The 14,973-nt window shown below is 36.5% G+C and overlaps 1 protein-coding gene across 4 annotated transcripts in view; it reads left to right on the top strand.

Moving 5' to 3' along the window:
* The window catches only part of SLC44A3 (solute carrier family 44 member 3), a 42,632-nt gene that overhangs the window by 22,488 nt on the left and 5,171 nt on the right, over positions 1–14,973 (top strand). For all 4 annotated transcript variants that reach the window (XR_015748662.1, XR_015748661.1, XM_087960645.1 and 1 more), the window contains 2 exons: positions 5,334–5,490; positions 8,185–8,268. Coding sequence is in view for 2 of the 4 variants with exons in the window: in XM_087960645.1 (XP_087816771.1) it covers positions 5,334–5,490; positions 8,185–8,268 (241 nt within the window). In the remaining 2 variants the exon portion in view is untranslated. The remainder of the gene's footprint in view (positions 1–5,333; positions 5,491–8,184; positions 8,269–14,973) is intronic.

The raw sequence follows: 14,973 nt of genomic DNA, 5'->3' as shown, positions 1-14,973 counted from the left end.
AAATTTCTTTAGAGGTGCGGGGCGAAAAAAAGGTTGGGAACCACAGAGAGCTGATCTGTTGGATTATGAACACTAGTTTCATTTGGCAGGTGGTTCTGTCTTTAAATATTCTTACATGACTCAATAGTTCATTGGTACCCAGAGTGGGAATCACCGATCAATCCCAGGATTGTAAACTAAGCTTGGAAAGTTTGGAAAAGATGGAAAAGAGGCTCTAGTAAAGTATTGCTGCTATTTGTCTGTTGTGCAAAATGCCGTAGGGGTTGAGCCCGTGTATTACAGAATCACTACTTCATAAGGTTTCAGTCCAGTTCTAGTTCTATTTATAGTAGGGATGCCTCACCTCTTTTGGATATGAAGGATTTTGGTTAAATTCTTTCTCTTTCCTAATTTTCATAAAATATCAACATGGTGTCATTATTTTACTTCAGTAGCTTGGTGAGCAGAAAGAAGGAATTCACACTCCAGTGATGCGTAATATTTTAATTTTGTTTTGCTATAAAATATGTAATTTAGATTTGTATTCAGTTTGTAAAGAAATGTAAATATTATGTCTTGGGTCTGATAAACAGTTTTGCTTTTCAGACACATTCTTTTTAGAACATAACTAAGGATTCTGAGCATCTACACAGGACAATTGCTGCGTAGATTGAATACACAGAATTATAGAATACTTTTAGAATACACAGAATTATAGCAATTTTTCATAAAACATTAATTTTTAACACTGCATCCTATTATCAAACTTTTAACCAGAATGCATAGGATAAATAATTTTGGACTAGTTTAATTCCAGCAAGAAATGTTGATTTGACCAATATTTCCTCTGATGAATACCCATTTTTGCCATAAGTTTGAATCTCTTTCAAATATGATTATACCATGTCAGAACTAAACTTGACTCTCTTAATATCACTGATAATTGTAAAAGTTACACGATAGGCGTTTGAATTGAAAACCTTGCACTTCCAGATGGAAATGTGCAGTCCCCCTGGTGTTGATCTCTCTTCCTATTATTTGCTTTGTCAGCATGTTGAAAATGAGATGAATCGATACAGTAGAACAATGTTATAAATATAGAAAAGAAAAACAACAGTGTTTTTCACAGACTTTGTGGGAGGGACGTGAACAAGAGCTTTGTTTATCACAGTCTGTCTAAAGCTTTCCTTTTTAGCTAGTAAGCAATTACAGGAAACTGGAGAGACTTTAGTTTTGCAAATCTGCTTCCTTACTACACAGTCCATTAGGCATTCTGCTGTCTTCTCCTCAGCAGAATTAAACTGGGGAGGGTTGTGAGTTGTTTCAGCTGGATTACCTATTGCAGGAGACATCTGTTTGACCTAAAACAATAATAATGAAACATGCTTTGCTTTCTTTTATTTTTGATGAAAGATGCATTCCTTAGAAACTGTAATGAAAATGAGGGGTTCAGATAATAGTATGCTATATGGTTTGTGCAAATAGGCTCTGCATTTTCAAATATATAGCTAGAATTTTACCTTAACAGATAATGCATTTTTGGAAACTTGATTGATTGGCAGAATACTTCAATAAACATGCACTGAGATCCCAACTCAGCCATCATATTCATCGATTCTCATTGGGAGGAAGATTTTTTTATCCTCTATTGCTGTTTCTAAAATTTGAGTAATATTCTTCCCAGTATTATTTTGTAGCAAAAACATTGCTTGATTGTTAAGGATCTCTCCTACTAAAATCAGTAGTAGGAATATTGGAAGCTAGCTTTAAACTTGTAAAGCTGCTATGCTGTGGGATTAAGTACCTCTCAGATTTAAACAAATAAAGAGCAAATGTTTAAAAATCGTAACAGCAAGCACAATAGAGCATATATAAGGGTAGTTATGCCATATCAATCATGAAGGCAGCATAGGAAAATGTTGCTTAAGACAGCAGCCCAGGAGCATTTTCTCATAGTGGTGTTTCCTTCAATCCCTCTTAAATGTCATACAATATTTACATGATTGCATTACTAGAAACACCATGAGAATTGCTCTAGTTTCTAGCCTCAGCATATTATATGACCTTGAATCAGTAATGCTGGAGAAGATTATATGTGTTAGTAGACCAGCTGATGGCATTCTTTAAATCCTATTACTTTGCTAAGGATTGGGTGCTTTAAACCTTTTGTATATTTGGCTTGATTTTAGATACAAAGAGGAATATCAGGTTTTTTCCCCATTTTTCCTTGCCAAGAAAGAGGCAAGGAAATTATTAGTTAGAATCACTTAAAGAATTTCTAGACCTTTTCCTGGACATTTCAGAACATACAGTTTGTGCATATCAATTATCTAATCTTACAAGTAAAAGGTAATCAAGCAAAGACAGTTTATTATTTTAATGTCCGAAGAAATTAACTACTAATGGATGCATAATCCCTCTTATATATGAAATATTGTACACTGGGTTTCTGTACTAATTTAACTATGAAATAACAATATCTTCAAATACATGAAGTTTCAAATGTGAGTGCTTATTAGGAGGCATTTTGAATTAAAACCCTTTGAAATCTGTTAATAATTATTTTATACAAAAATCCAGTCATTATCCCTAAATAGTCTTTTAGGCTGAATAACTAAAATATATACGTATCACTTTTATGGTATTTCCTATTGAAAATACTGAAACACAGGAAAGCAGTATAGCCATTTAGCTGTAGTGTAGCAGAAATTTTTGTGGGTCCTTGGGAATTTATGTTAAAACAGGCATTTTAATGGATGTTCTTTTGTCCCAGCAAAACAAGCTTTCTTGAATCAAGTTTAGTTTACTTCACTATCTTATAGTATTCAATACTGGCTAAGTAGGAGTGTGCTTAATTCTAAATTCTATTTTTCTTTATTTAATTTGTTCCTCTTTTACCATTTTTATTTTTTCGTAAAGGCTCAAAGTTTTTGCAAGCAGCAGGCGAGTGTGTTACACTTCATTTGTGCATGCACAGGATTAGGTTGCATGCACAAAACCATCCCTGCCCTTGCTGCCAGTCCGTGGAGCCAGAAAGGTTGGGGATCACTGCTTTATAGCACTCTTAAGCAGTTCACAGAGTCAGCATATTGCCCCCAATGATCTGGCTCCTCATTTTACCAACCTCGGAAGGATGGAAGGCTGAGTCAACCTTGAGCCGGTCAGGATCAAACACCTGGCTATAGGCAGAGTCACCTTGCAATACTGCATTCTAACCACTACACCATCAGGGCTCATGTTGCTACTATCTTTGCTTTCTTTTGCCACAATCAGTCTATTTCTATTTGCAGTCTTTGTATTTTGTGATTTTCTTCAATTTTTTTCTGTTCTGTTTTGCTGTTTCCAGGTTGATACCATGTCTACTATCCAGACATTTTTGTCATTCTTCTCAACAGTTGTTAAGTCTAGGGTACTATGTGGCAGGTGCTGCCTGTTTGAATTCTAAAGTCCCAGAACACTTCATTTTCTATTACTCTATTTTCTGATGTATTTGGAACAATCTGATGTATTTTCTTTTGTAAGTAGAGCCAGTCAACATCATTGCAAGGATGAAGGTTTCCTTGTCTTTATTTTTCTGGTCTTCTTATCCATTATTAAATTTATTTGCTGCCCATCTTGGTATTCAAGGTGAGTCTGAGCAGCTAATATTTCTTCCTTCTCCTATTTTTCCCTGTGGGGTAAGTTGGACTGAGAGGGGGTGACACGGTTCACAAAGCTATCTAGCTGGCTTTCATGGCTAAGGTGAGATTACTTAGAGATAGGTGAGTGGAAATTACACTAGTTGGCATTTTCTCTCTTGGCTTGGCTGTTGCTCTTTGCACATGGCTACTTTCTCTTCTTTTCAGATCTACCATGAATGTTGTCTGTAAAGAGTAGATCTGTCCCATGATAATTTGTGTGGAAACAGTAAATCTTCAACAGCTAGTATTGTCTAGCTTCATCTTAGTTTGTTAGCTATTAATCCTCCACCTCTCCTGCTTTCTCCTATTCAGAATTCTTTCAGTTTTAAGTCTTCATTTTCGCCCTCCTTCATGCTAGCCGAGGAATAGTCACCCCCCTTCTTATGGGAAAATAACCTCTACAGCAGGTTTTTCCAAACTGTGAGCTTTGAGGAGACGCAGGCAGAGTCCAGGGAAGACTTTTAATAGATTTTTAAATATCTTTATTAAAAGAAATAGTTTTGTTATATGGTTTTCATTGTTCATTTATGTTCATTTTTAGGGTTTTTAGTGGAGATCTGTACATTTAAGATTACAACTAAAGGGTTGTAACCATCTTGAGCAGTACCGACATTTTTTCTTTTCTCAAAATGTATCAGAAAAAGAATTGAATTTGTAAGAGTAAAACTTCTCACTCAATTATATACGCATTTCTAATTTTGTAGCAGTTTGGCTATATGTGAGATGTTGTACAGTATTTTGTGATTATTTATACACATTTGGACCTCAGTATGTTACTTTCTACTTTGAAGCAATGCAAGTTTCTCTTAGGGCCTTTCCCCACTACAGAACCCATCAAGATTTGAACTAGGAACTGCACTGCATGTCCTTTGCTGTCCCCACTGATGGTTCCAATCTTGTCTCTTTTGCCTTTATTCTCAATCACTTCCTCCTGTCTAATTTCACTGCAACAGACTTAACAGATTTCCATACATCTTAAGGTTTGTTTTGGGTCTGTTGAAAAAGGGGAAGAATATTATTTTAATATGAGTATACAGGTAGTCCTTGACTTATGATCACAATTGAGCCCAAAATTTCCATTGCTAAGTGAGACATTGGTTAAGTGAATTTTGCCCCATTTTATGACCTTTCTTGCCATGGTTGTTACATAAATCACTGCAGTTGTTAAGTGAGAGATATGGTTATTAAGTGAATCTGGCTTCCCCATTGACTTTGCTTGTCAGAAGGCGTAAAAGGTGATCACATGACACACACCCCCCAGACACTGCAGCTGTCATAAATAGGAAGCATCTGAATTTTTATCATGTGTCCATGAGGATGCTATGACAGTCATAAATGTGAAAAATGGTCATAAGTCACTTTTTTCAGTGCTGTTGTAACTTCACTAAATGAACTGTTGTAAGTCGAGGACTACCTGTATAATGTAGCTTCTGAAATGGAATTGACTGGATGATCAGAAATCATAAAATGATACAAAAATTAAATTGATCAAAGATGTGTCTTCGAGCGGTTTGCAAGGATAAAACCCCAATTCATTCTTCGTGCATTAGAAAATGGAGTACTATAAACACTTGGAAGGATTTCCAAACTATTGGATAAAGATTCTAATAGTTGTGTTGTGTTTATATTTCATTTTCTGTACAGTTTTTTATGCTTGCTTATTTTTCATTGTAGAAATAAGATTAAACTATCAAGTCATCCAATCCTGGGTTCCATATCAGTTCTCTTTTGTTATCATCTGGGAACAGTTGTGAAAGGGTCCCTTATAATCCCAATAATGAGAGTCCCAAGGATTATTCTATTGTCTGTTTATAACATTCTGAAAAATAAGGTAGGCTCCTACTTTCATTTTCTAACACCACAGCATAGCAATCGGGCAAATAACTGTAGAAATATAATACCTAAGTAAGGAAATGAAATGCAGTCTTTATTTGCCTCATTTTATATTGGACTTTATTACTTAGCTTTATCTCAGCAGGCAACAGCTTAAAAAGCAATAAATTTCATTGTAACAGACTTACTTTGAAAAGGATTCATATCCTAATGATTTGCACCTATTCTCTGATAGCTAGAAAAAAAAATACTGCAAAACTAACGAAGTTTGCTTAGGCTAAGGGACTAACTATCTTTGAGAGGAAGATGAAAATGTCTATTATGAGTGGGTCAGAAATGGAGGGTATGTGGATTGATGTTTCAACTTTTTTCTTGTAAAGTATCATGGAGAGTTGCCCCTTGAGTATTTAAGGTTCCAATGAGATACAATGAAAGAGATTTCCAGAACTTCATATATTAAAATGGAAGGCTGACAAGTACACAATATTAAGTTTATATGCATAGATCAAGTTAACCAGAAAGTAGAAGGAAAATGTTCAGGCTTGCATCTTTCTCATTCATTTTGTTCTTAGCTATAATTTAGGTGTCAAGGAAAGACAAGTATGCTTTGATAATACTTCGCAAACTTATGGTATAGTTTGATTGGGTGTATCTGCATGGCAAACCAAAACCACTTCTTTCCCTTCATCATATTGATATTTTCCATAAGTGCATATGATGGAATTTTTAAAAAAACAAAAACAAGGGAAGATTAGACACTTACTTTCCCTTCTTGGTAATTTTGGCCATAATCAGGACACTCTTTATCTATTTCTTAAGGTTTAAAAAAAAAAAACTTAAGTGGGGAAAGCTGCTGAACAGAGCTCATGAAGTTTACTCGGATGTCAGCCAGGAAGAAGTGGGCCAGGCAATGAATGGTTTACCTTTTATTAATTGGTGCTTTCCATGGATCTGGTTAGCCTGAATCCCAAATGAATGTGTTGCATGACCTTGGTCAATATTTCTTTGGGTTCATAACACTTCATAAATGAGTTACATATAAACTTGTTTAGCGATATAGTCCTTGACTTACAATTGGTTGCTTAGCAGCCATTCAAAGTTAACACGGACCCCAAAAAGGGGAATTAACACCCAGAACCGAACTTCTGATGGTGAGTTCCTGCCCCCGTTACATCCCCTCCCTCCCCTCCGCTGCTGGTCATGTAACTGGAACACTTAGGCCATTTGCAAAATCCTGGATAATGTTTATGACATTTTTGCTGAAAACCAGCAGTTCTGTTTTTTGATAGAACTAGTGAGCCATTGTTTATTTAATTACCACAATATTCGTTTTATGACCCCTGCATTCACTTAACTGCTGCAAAAAATGTAAAACCGGGTTGATTACATGAATGACCTCTTTTACAATCATTACTTATGACCATAATGTGGTCATAACTCAAAGACTCTCTGTAGTGTTTTAGATACTGTATTCCTTTATTCTGGTTCACTAGCAAATGAGTGAAATGTTCTTCAGAAGAACCAAAATTATTCACTATGTTACTTGAACTTTTCAAAGATCCCTTAAATATATTTCAACAATAACTGTGAACTTGTACATTGCTGTATAGCAGTGGCCCCCAACCTTTTTGAACCAGGGACCGGTTTCACAATTATTTATTCTTCCACGGACCGGTACCTGAGTAATACGAGACTCCACCGCCATTGGGACGGCTCTTCGTTCGAAGCCGCCCCCTTCGACGAAACTAAGGCGCAAGCACCCAAACGCCGCTTTCCAACCGAAACCCGGAAGCGCCGACGAAACAAGATGGCGGCGTCCAAGCTTTGCGACCCGGTAAAAATGATCCACGGACCGGTACCGGTCCGGGACCGTAGTTGGGGACCCCTGCTGTATGGTATTCTATCATAAAACTTTTCTGATTATAATCAATGACATTCCCATTATTACTTCACTTCAACCTACCTTATTTAAACCTACTTTATTTGCCTGTATTTATCTTACTTCCTCAGGTAGAAGAAAGAAGCAATAAAATAAAAGAGTCAAATGTTACAGAAGCACTTGTAGAAAGGAAAAGCAATGCAATGAACAGGGCAAAAAGAAAGAATTTTCCCACTGAGAAAATTATAATATGCTGAGAAAAATATTATACTTCAATGCTTATTGTTAATCTATAAATTAAAAACAGACGTCTCTTTGGTATGGCTGCAATGTAGACACATATCTAGTTTAGGTAATTTACCATTGATAAGATGATGACTCCTTTGAGGGAGATGGACAGGAATAATAAATAAATAAATTTATGTCACAAAAATTTGACATTTGTCTCTGAAAATGGTCCTTTAATTAATTAATTACTGTCACAGAAATTTGAGACTTTTCTCTGAAAATGGTCCTGAAATAAGGAAAAATTACATTTGAAAATCCTAGGTATGTATTTCTGTGATTGAAAAATATCCTGTTTCTAAAATAAAATAAATACCAAAGCTGCTATCTATCTATCATTGCAAGAGCTTTAATCCCAAGATGCCAAAGTCTTTTCAAGATACTTCGTGAATCATGAAAATAATAGATGAATATGAATCTTGTATTCTGTACGTGGGAAGTAGGAAGTGTTATAAAAATCTGAAAGACTTGCTTTTTAAATTCTGGCATCTTTGATGATTAATTACAACTTGTGCTTTTTCCCCCCAGGAGAACATGTGTGCAAGATGTATTTTCAAATGCTGCTTTTGCAGTTTCTGGTGCCTAGAAAGATTTCTTGGATATTTAAACCAGGTACATTATATAAATTGGATAATATCACATGCAAAATAATGAAAGTCACATGAAAAAGAAATGCTCTTGTGATCAGTAATATTTCCAAGGCAGTTACTATCCCAGTTTTGTGACAACTAGCAAAGAACGATGATCTATATTTAAGAACCCTTTGCCCTTTTCATTCCAGCTGATTTTATAGAAAGCATGCAGGACTGTGCTATAAATCTTAGCCAAAATAAATCACATTGAGTTCAATAGGCCTATTCATTGATACATGGGGGGTAGAACAGCTTCTGTGATTTATAATGACCGATTTAACTAACATGACTAAACTAGAATGCATCTAAATCTGATTATTTCGTTCTGCCAGACATAAGCATCTAGTGAATTATAGTCCACAAAATGAGAATATAATCAGCTTCTGTAAAAATCTAAAAGGGAATTCCTTGGTTGGAATCAATGTTATTCATGGCATTATTTCTATAATACCCTGAGCTGTTGTAATCTGGGAATATATATTCATACATTTTTGTCAGGTGTGTTTCCCCAGAATTATTTTAGACTTTGGTGGAATGCGCATTAGTATATAATTACTGCTTTGAGTCCTGATTTTTACAAGTGGGCACATTGGTTTGCTGCAAGTCTTTCTCTTATTTTGACTAAAGATTGCTGCTTGCCATTCCTTAATATATAGGAAACATTTTCATGTTGCTTTTTCTGGTGGGAAAGAAATTAAAATCAGTGAGACAGCATGTGCAATATTTGTGTTAGCGAAACATTATTTCCTTGTCTAATGCAATAAGAAAAATAGGACAGATGACAATAGAATAGAATAGAATTTTTATTGACCAAGTGTGGTTGGACACACAAAGAATTTGTCTTGGTGCTCTCAGTGTACATAAAGAAAAAAAATAAAATACATTCATCAAGAATCATAAGATACAACACTTAGTAATAGTCACTAAGGTTACTAATAAGCAATCAAATCATACTAGAAACTGAAACAATACAAATTGTAAAGTTACAAGCAACATGGTTATATTCATAAATGGGAAGATATAGGTACTAGGAAGGATGAGAAGAATAATACAGTCTTGGTAAATAATTTGACAGCGTTGTGGGAAATAGTTGTTTAGCAGAGTGATGGCATTCGGGGGGAAACTGTCCTTGTGTCTAGTTGTTCTGGTGTGCAGTGCCTTATAGCGTTGTTTTTTGGGTAGAAGTTGAAACAGTTTATGTCCAGGATGTGAGGGGTCTGTAGATATTTTCACAGCCCTTTTTTTGACTTGTGCAGTATACAGGTCCTCGATTGAAGGCAGGTTGATAGCAATTGTTTTTTCTGCAGTTCTAATTATCAGTTGTGTCTGGCTTGTTTGGTTGCAGAGCCAAACCAGACGGTTATAGAGATGCAGATGACAGACTCAATAATTCCTCTGTGGAACTGAATCATCAGCTCCTTGGGCAGTTTGAGCTGTCTGAGTTGGTGCAGAAAGAACATTCTTTGTTGTGCTTTTTTGATGACGTTTTTCATGTTAGGTGTCCATTTTAAGTCTTGAGATATGATAGAACCTAGAAGTTGTCTACTGTTGATACTGTGTTGTCTAGTATTGTAAGACGTGGTAGTATAGGAGGGTTTCTTCTAAAATCTACCACCATTTCTATGGTTTTAAGTGTATTTAATTCAAGATTGTTCTGGTTGCACCACAAGGCTACTTGTTCAACCTCTGTATGCAGATTCATGGTTTTTGGCTGCCGACGTTAGCAGCAAATAACATTTAGTTTACAGATCCTGCATTGTTTACTATTCGTTTTCTGGGTACATTTTAAGGTGCTGATTTTAACCTATTAATCCCTTTATGGCTGAGACCGTGGATATCTGCAGGACTACCTACTCTAAACAGTACCAGCCCAATGAGTTAGATCATTTAATCTGTTTTCTGAATTTCCTGTGGTTGCTGGAAAATTTAGAATTTGCAGAACAGGTACTGAAGCTGGGAGACATCAAAGAAGGCGCCAGGAGTGCCATAAACTGAATCCTGTTTAATAAAACTTTTCCCAATAATTACTGCGCCAGGTTTCCTTTCAAATCCCAATCTGGTGAATCGAAGCAGTAGGGACTGTCTCTGGAATTTGAATCACAAAGGGGATATTTTAATTAGGCATATTTTAATTTATAGCCCTTCCGTCTGCCCCTGGTATTGCTTAGTTTGGGCATCAGCAAGGGAAGATTACATATTAATGATAATTAAATGTCTGGAAGATATCGGAGGCCTGCTAAGACAAAAGAGGAAAATAATTTATCAATTTAAGGTTAGAGCAGAAATGTGTTACCTGGTAGGTCATGCATAACTTTGTCCTACTTCTGTTTTAGAGATACAATTGTTTTATTCTCTCTCAATTTGAGGGGTTTCTTAGTGATAATGCTTAAAGTCAATCTAGCAATTTCTGAGTACTTCGGAGAGCTGTATTGACTGGTATTCTTTCTAGTGTCCAGTGTCATACACTCCAAATATCTCTACTTTCTGGCATATCTACAAACTCCAGGGAAGGAACATGTAAAAGAAGCCACATTATGCAATTAAGAACTGGCCATAGGGCTTTATATGTTCACATTGTATGCAGGGGACAAAACAAATAATCCTGCTATTTCAAAGCCATTTTGTTCCCTACGCATATCTGAAAGAGGCTGTGTTGTTATCCCATTAATATTTTCCTTTGCTGCTATAAAAAATACTTCCTTCTATAGCTTCCATCTGTCACAGTCTCTGGATCATTACTTTTTCATTTTGCTGCACCCTTAGTTCTCTGGGAGAGCTCTTTACATAGTAGGAGATGGCCAACCACTCTAAAAATGCAGGCAGGCTGTGGATTGGAAGCTGGGCATGGTTGCATGCCTGCCTTGTTTTTGGTTTCTTTCCAAAGAAGATTCTGTTGCTGTGGTGCTCTCCCTTTCCCTGGGATAATTTTTAGAATCTTAGAATGGAAGATAGAATTTGGCTGTGACGCAAAGTAGCAATTATTTTGCACCAGAAGGATTTTTTTAAAGTTGTTGGATCTGTGCCATGTAGCGTTTCTCATGAAGCTATCAGGTCAGTTTTTCCAAGACCTTTGGCATTCTGTCTATGTTGGGAAGTGTATTTTTTCTTAAACATTTTCTTCGCCCACTTAATTTGAAGTATGTAAACAAACCCATTCCTTATTTATCTGTTTCTTTGGTTCCCATGCATATTAATGCAAGAAATCCAGAGTGAAATCCAGAGTAATTTACTCTGAAATCCAGAGTAAATATAAACGGTCAATATCTGAAGCTTACTTTTTTGTTATGTTCCCTTAAGATATTTAGTTTATGTTACATAAATTAAAGCAAGATTTAAATTTTAACAAAATGCCCTTAACTTAGTCAATTATTAGGAGAATCAATGTTACTTTCAGAGTTTATCTTGACTGCTGCTTCAGTTTACAAAAGATTGTACTTAAGTTTTAGAGTATTGTAATTATTACTAGATAGCTTTTTAGAGTTCAAGGATTTGTATGCTAGGATTTTATTTATTTTTTTGCCTTGTCTTGACTTCAGATTATGCACACCTGGAATCTGTCCCCCACCCACCCTGGGAGCTTGAATTAGGATGCAGAAAGCAATTAGAGAGAATTTTTTTTGGTTTAAATGGAAAAGAGGTCCCTTATTTGCTGTTTCATTCTCTGCCCTATTCAATAATGTTCAGGATGTTCTCGGTCCTTGGGAGTAAATTGCAAGTGGTTGTATTAGGAAGAAGTCAAAAACCCCACAAATTTCTTTTTAGAAAATTCTTCCCATGAGGAAAGATGTTGAATAATATCTATTAAAGCTCCATGATTCTTTAAAAGTACTAAAATAATTAAGCTGAGGCTTGAGCTAATTAATAGCAAAATATTTTAGATGGTGGGGATTGTTTTGTTTTATTGTTGATATGCTATTGTGTGTATCCTATGTTCAGGAAGTCATTGTCATATTACCCACCCCCATGGCAGCATAAATACTATATAGAAATTTCATGGATTACAACTGATTTCATGTATGTGTGTTTTACACTGTATTATTTTAGTATGATTTATTACAGACATGTGGATTTATATTTCTGTATTAATATTTCCCAACTCTCTTATGAAAATAAATCATTGTGTACATTGACTTAATTTTCTAGGTTCCAAAGGACTAAACACAGGAAAAAAGTAGAAACAGAATATTAATCTTAGGTTGTTGAAGGATGTATTTAAACAGATGCTGAGAGTATTTTCAGTCCCACAATCAGAATTTTAATTCCACATTGAGCATTAGAAGACTACACATTTCTTTTTAAGAATAACTTTTTCTTTTTAAGAATAATTTTGCAGACTTGTGTATTTATTAAATATACCAGTATTAAAATTCTTTTTTTTAAAGAGGACAAGAATGGCTCATTTTTCACTACATAAAATAAGGATGTTTATAGCTTATTGGGAAATGTAATTGTAGATTTTTGGATATTCTTATTTATATGCTTAATTAGTTTGGTTCTTGAGGAATGAAGCTTATTGATCTCCACGGTTCTAAATCAGTGGAACTACTTGCATCAAGAAGTTGTAAATGCTCCAGCACTGGAAGTTTTTAAAGACATTGGATAACCATTTGTCTGAAATGCTATAGGGTTTTCTGCCTAAGCAGGGGGTTGGACTAGAAGACCTCCAAGGTCCCTTCCAACTCTGTTATTCTATTCTGTTCTGTTCTATTCTGAATAAACTAGTGAAAAGATTGTCCTCATATTAAAACTTGAATGATATATAGGTTTTTCAGTTAGCCCTTTTAGCAGCCCAACACAACAAGATAATTCTTAATGGGAGTACCCTAGGTGATCTAGCTGGTGAGTTTACTTTTAGTTCCTCACGTGGGAGTAATGTTATTGATTTTGTGCTGGTATCCCAGCTTCTTAGAAAGGCAGTCGGTGCTTTTTATGTGGACTGCCTTATGGAGAGCGACCACTACCCCCTGGTTACAATTATTGGGCTTTCCTCAAATATACATCTCCCTAGGGGTCCTCAGATATTAGATCCCTATGTGGCCTCATATACAAGGAAGATTAAATAGTCTTCTAATACTGAAAGAAAGTTCCACTCCTTTTTATCATCTCCGGAGTGTCTCAGCCTATACAATTAGGCCCTAACAAGTAGTGGCCCAGGGACAATCTCGGCCTTTGAATCACTAATTAATAGTGTTCAAAGGGAGCTAGGAGCCATCCGTAGGCCAAGTGGTCCATATCATTCAAGAAGTAAACTTGGTTTGACAAAGAGTGTCTGATGCTCAGGAACCAGATTAATCGGGTTTACCTGCTCTATCATAATCGAGGGGATAAATGCCTACCAGAGGACTACTATCGCTTGAAGCGGGAGTATAAAGGACTAATTGCTAAGAAAAAGAAAGCTAAAGAGAGAGAGAAGCGAGATCTACTTCTCTCCATCCAGCAGAAGAACACTCGATTATTTTGGCAAATTGTTGCCAGCTCCTTGCCGGGTCATCAAGAACTCCCCCTCTGCTGTATTTCCAACAGAGATTGGGAAAACCATTTCTTGGCAATTTTCCAGGCGTCAACAAGTTCGACCGTGCTTGGGCCACAGCTGCCTCCTGCAGTTCCTGACTGGCAACCCGTGACTCATGCTGAGATTACCGAGCTTATCTCTGAACTCAAGTCAGTCAAAGCCCCTGGCCCTGATGCTATACCCCCTGATTTGCTAAAATCCAATCCCGAGTGGTGGATTCCTCTCTTAGCAAGACTCTTCACGCATATCAATACAGGATCTGGCAGGATCCCTACCTCCTCCTGGAGCTTAGCAATTATTGTTCCAGTTTTTAAATGAGGAAATAGGAACAACCCAGCCGACTATCGCCCCATAAGCCTGTTCTCCATCATTGGAAAATTGTATGCTAAATATCTCCAATGCAGACTCCTCACTTGGGTTGAGGAGTCCAATATTATTGGTGCTGAACAGATTGGGTTTAAAGCGGGCTGGACCACTGCTTTGTTTTAGCGCACTTGGTCAATAAATATACTACCATACCAGGTGGCAAACTTTTTACTGCTTTTATCGACCTAAAGTCAGCATTTGACTCAGTCCCTAGGGGACTGTTGTGGTCAAAACTGCTCAAAAGTTCTATCGCTAGACGTCTTCTGTTCCTAATTAGATCCTTGTACAACCAGACCTCTAGTCAGGTCAGGTGTGGATTGCAGGGAGAACTTTCAAATCCTATCCCGATTAAGAACGGAGTAAGGCAGGATTGTGTTCTGGCTCCTCTTTTGTTTAATTTATTCTTATCTGACTTGGCCTTTCACATTGGACGTATTGAGTCCCACGCCCCAAACCTGTCAACTACGAAGATCCCACTTCTCCTTTATGCTGATGATGTGGCCCTCCTTTCATTGTCAAGGCCAGGTCTGAAAAGATTACTTTCTGCATTTGAGTCTTACTGTGCTCAGAACCACTTGTCCATTAATTATGACAAATCCAAAGTATTGGTGTTCTCTAGAGCCCGGAAATTGTATAACTGGGCTATCAATGGTAGTGCTGTTATGCAGGTTTTCCATTTTAAGTATTTAGCTATTCAATTTCAGAACACTGGTGCTTGGACTAGACATCCAACCCAGGTGCTGAATTCAGCCTCCTGTAGTCACCAGCAGATTTTAAGATTTTTTTATACCCAAGGAGGCCAGTTTA

This window comes from Notechis scutatus, chromosome 3 (genome assembly GCF_049901735.1).
Source record: "Notechis scutatus isolate UNSWTSFEM ecotype Mainland chromosome 3, rNotScu1.2, whole genome shotgun sequence".
Lineage (NCBI taxonomy): Eukaryota > Metazoa > Chordata > Lepidosauria > Squamata > Elapidae > Notechis > Notechis scutatus.
The sequence above is the reverse complement of the archived record's forward strand: the minus strand, read 5'-3'. Positions and strand labels throughout refer to the sequence as shown.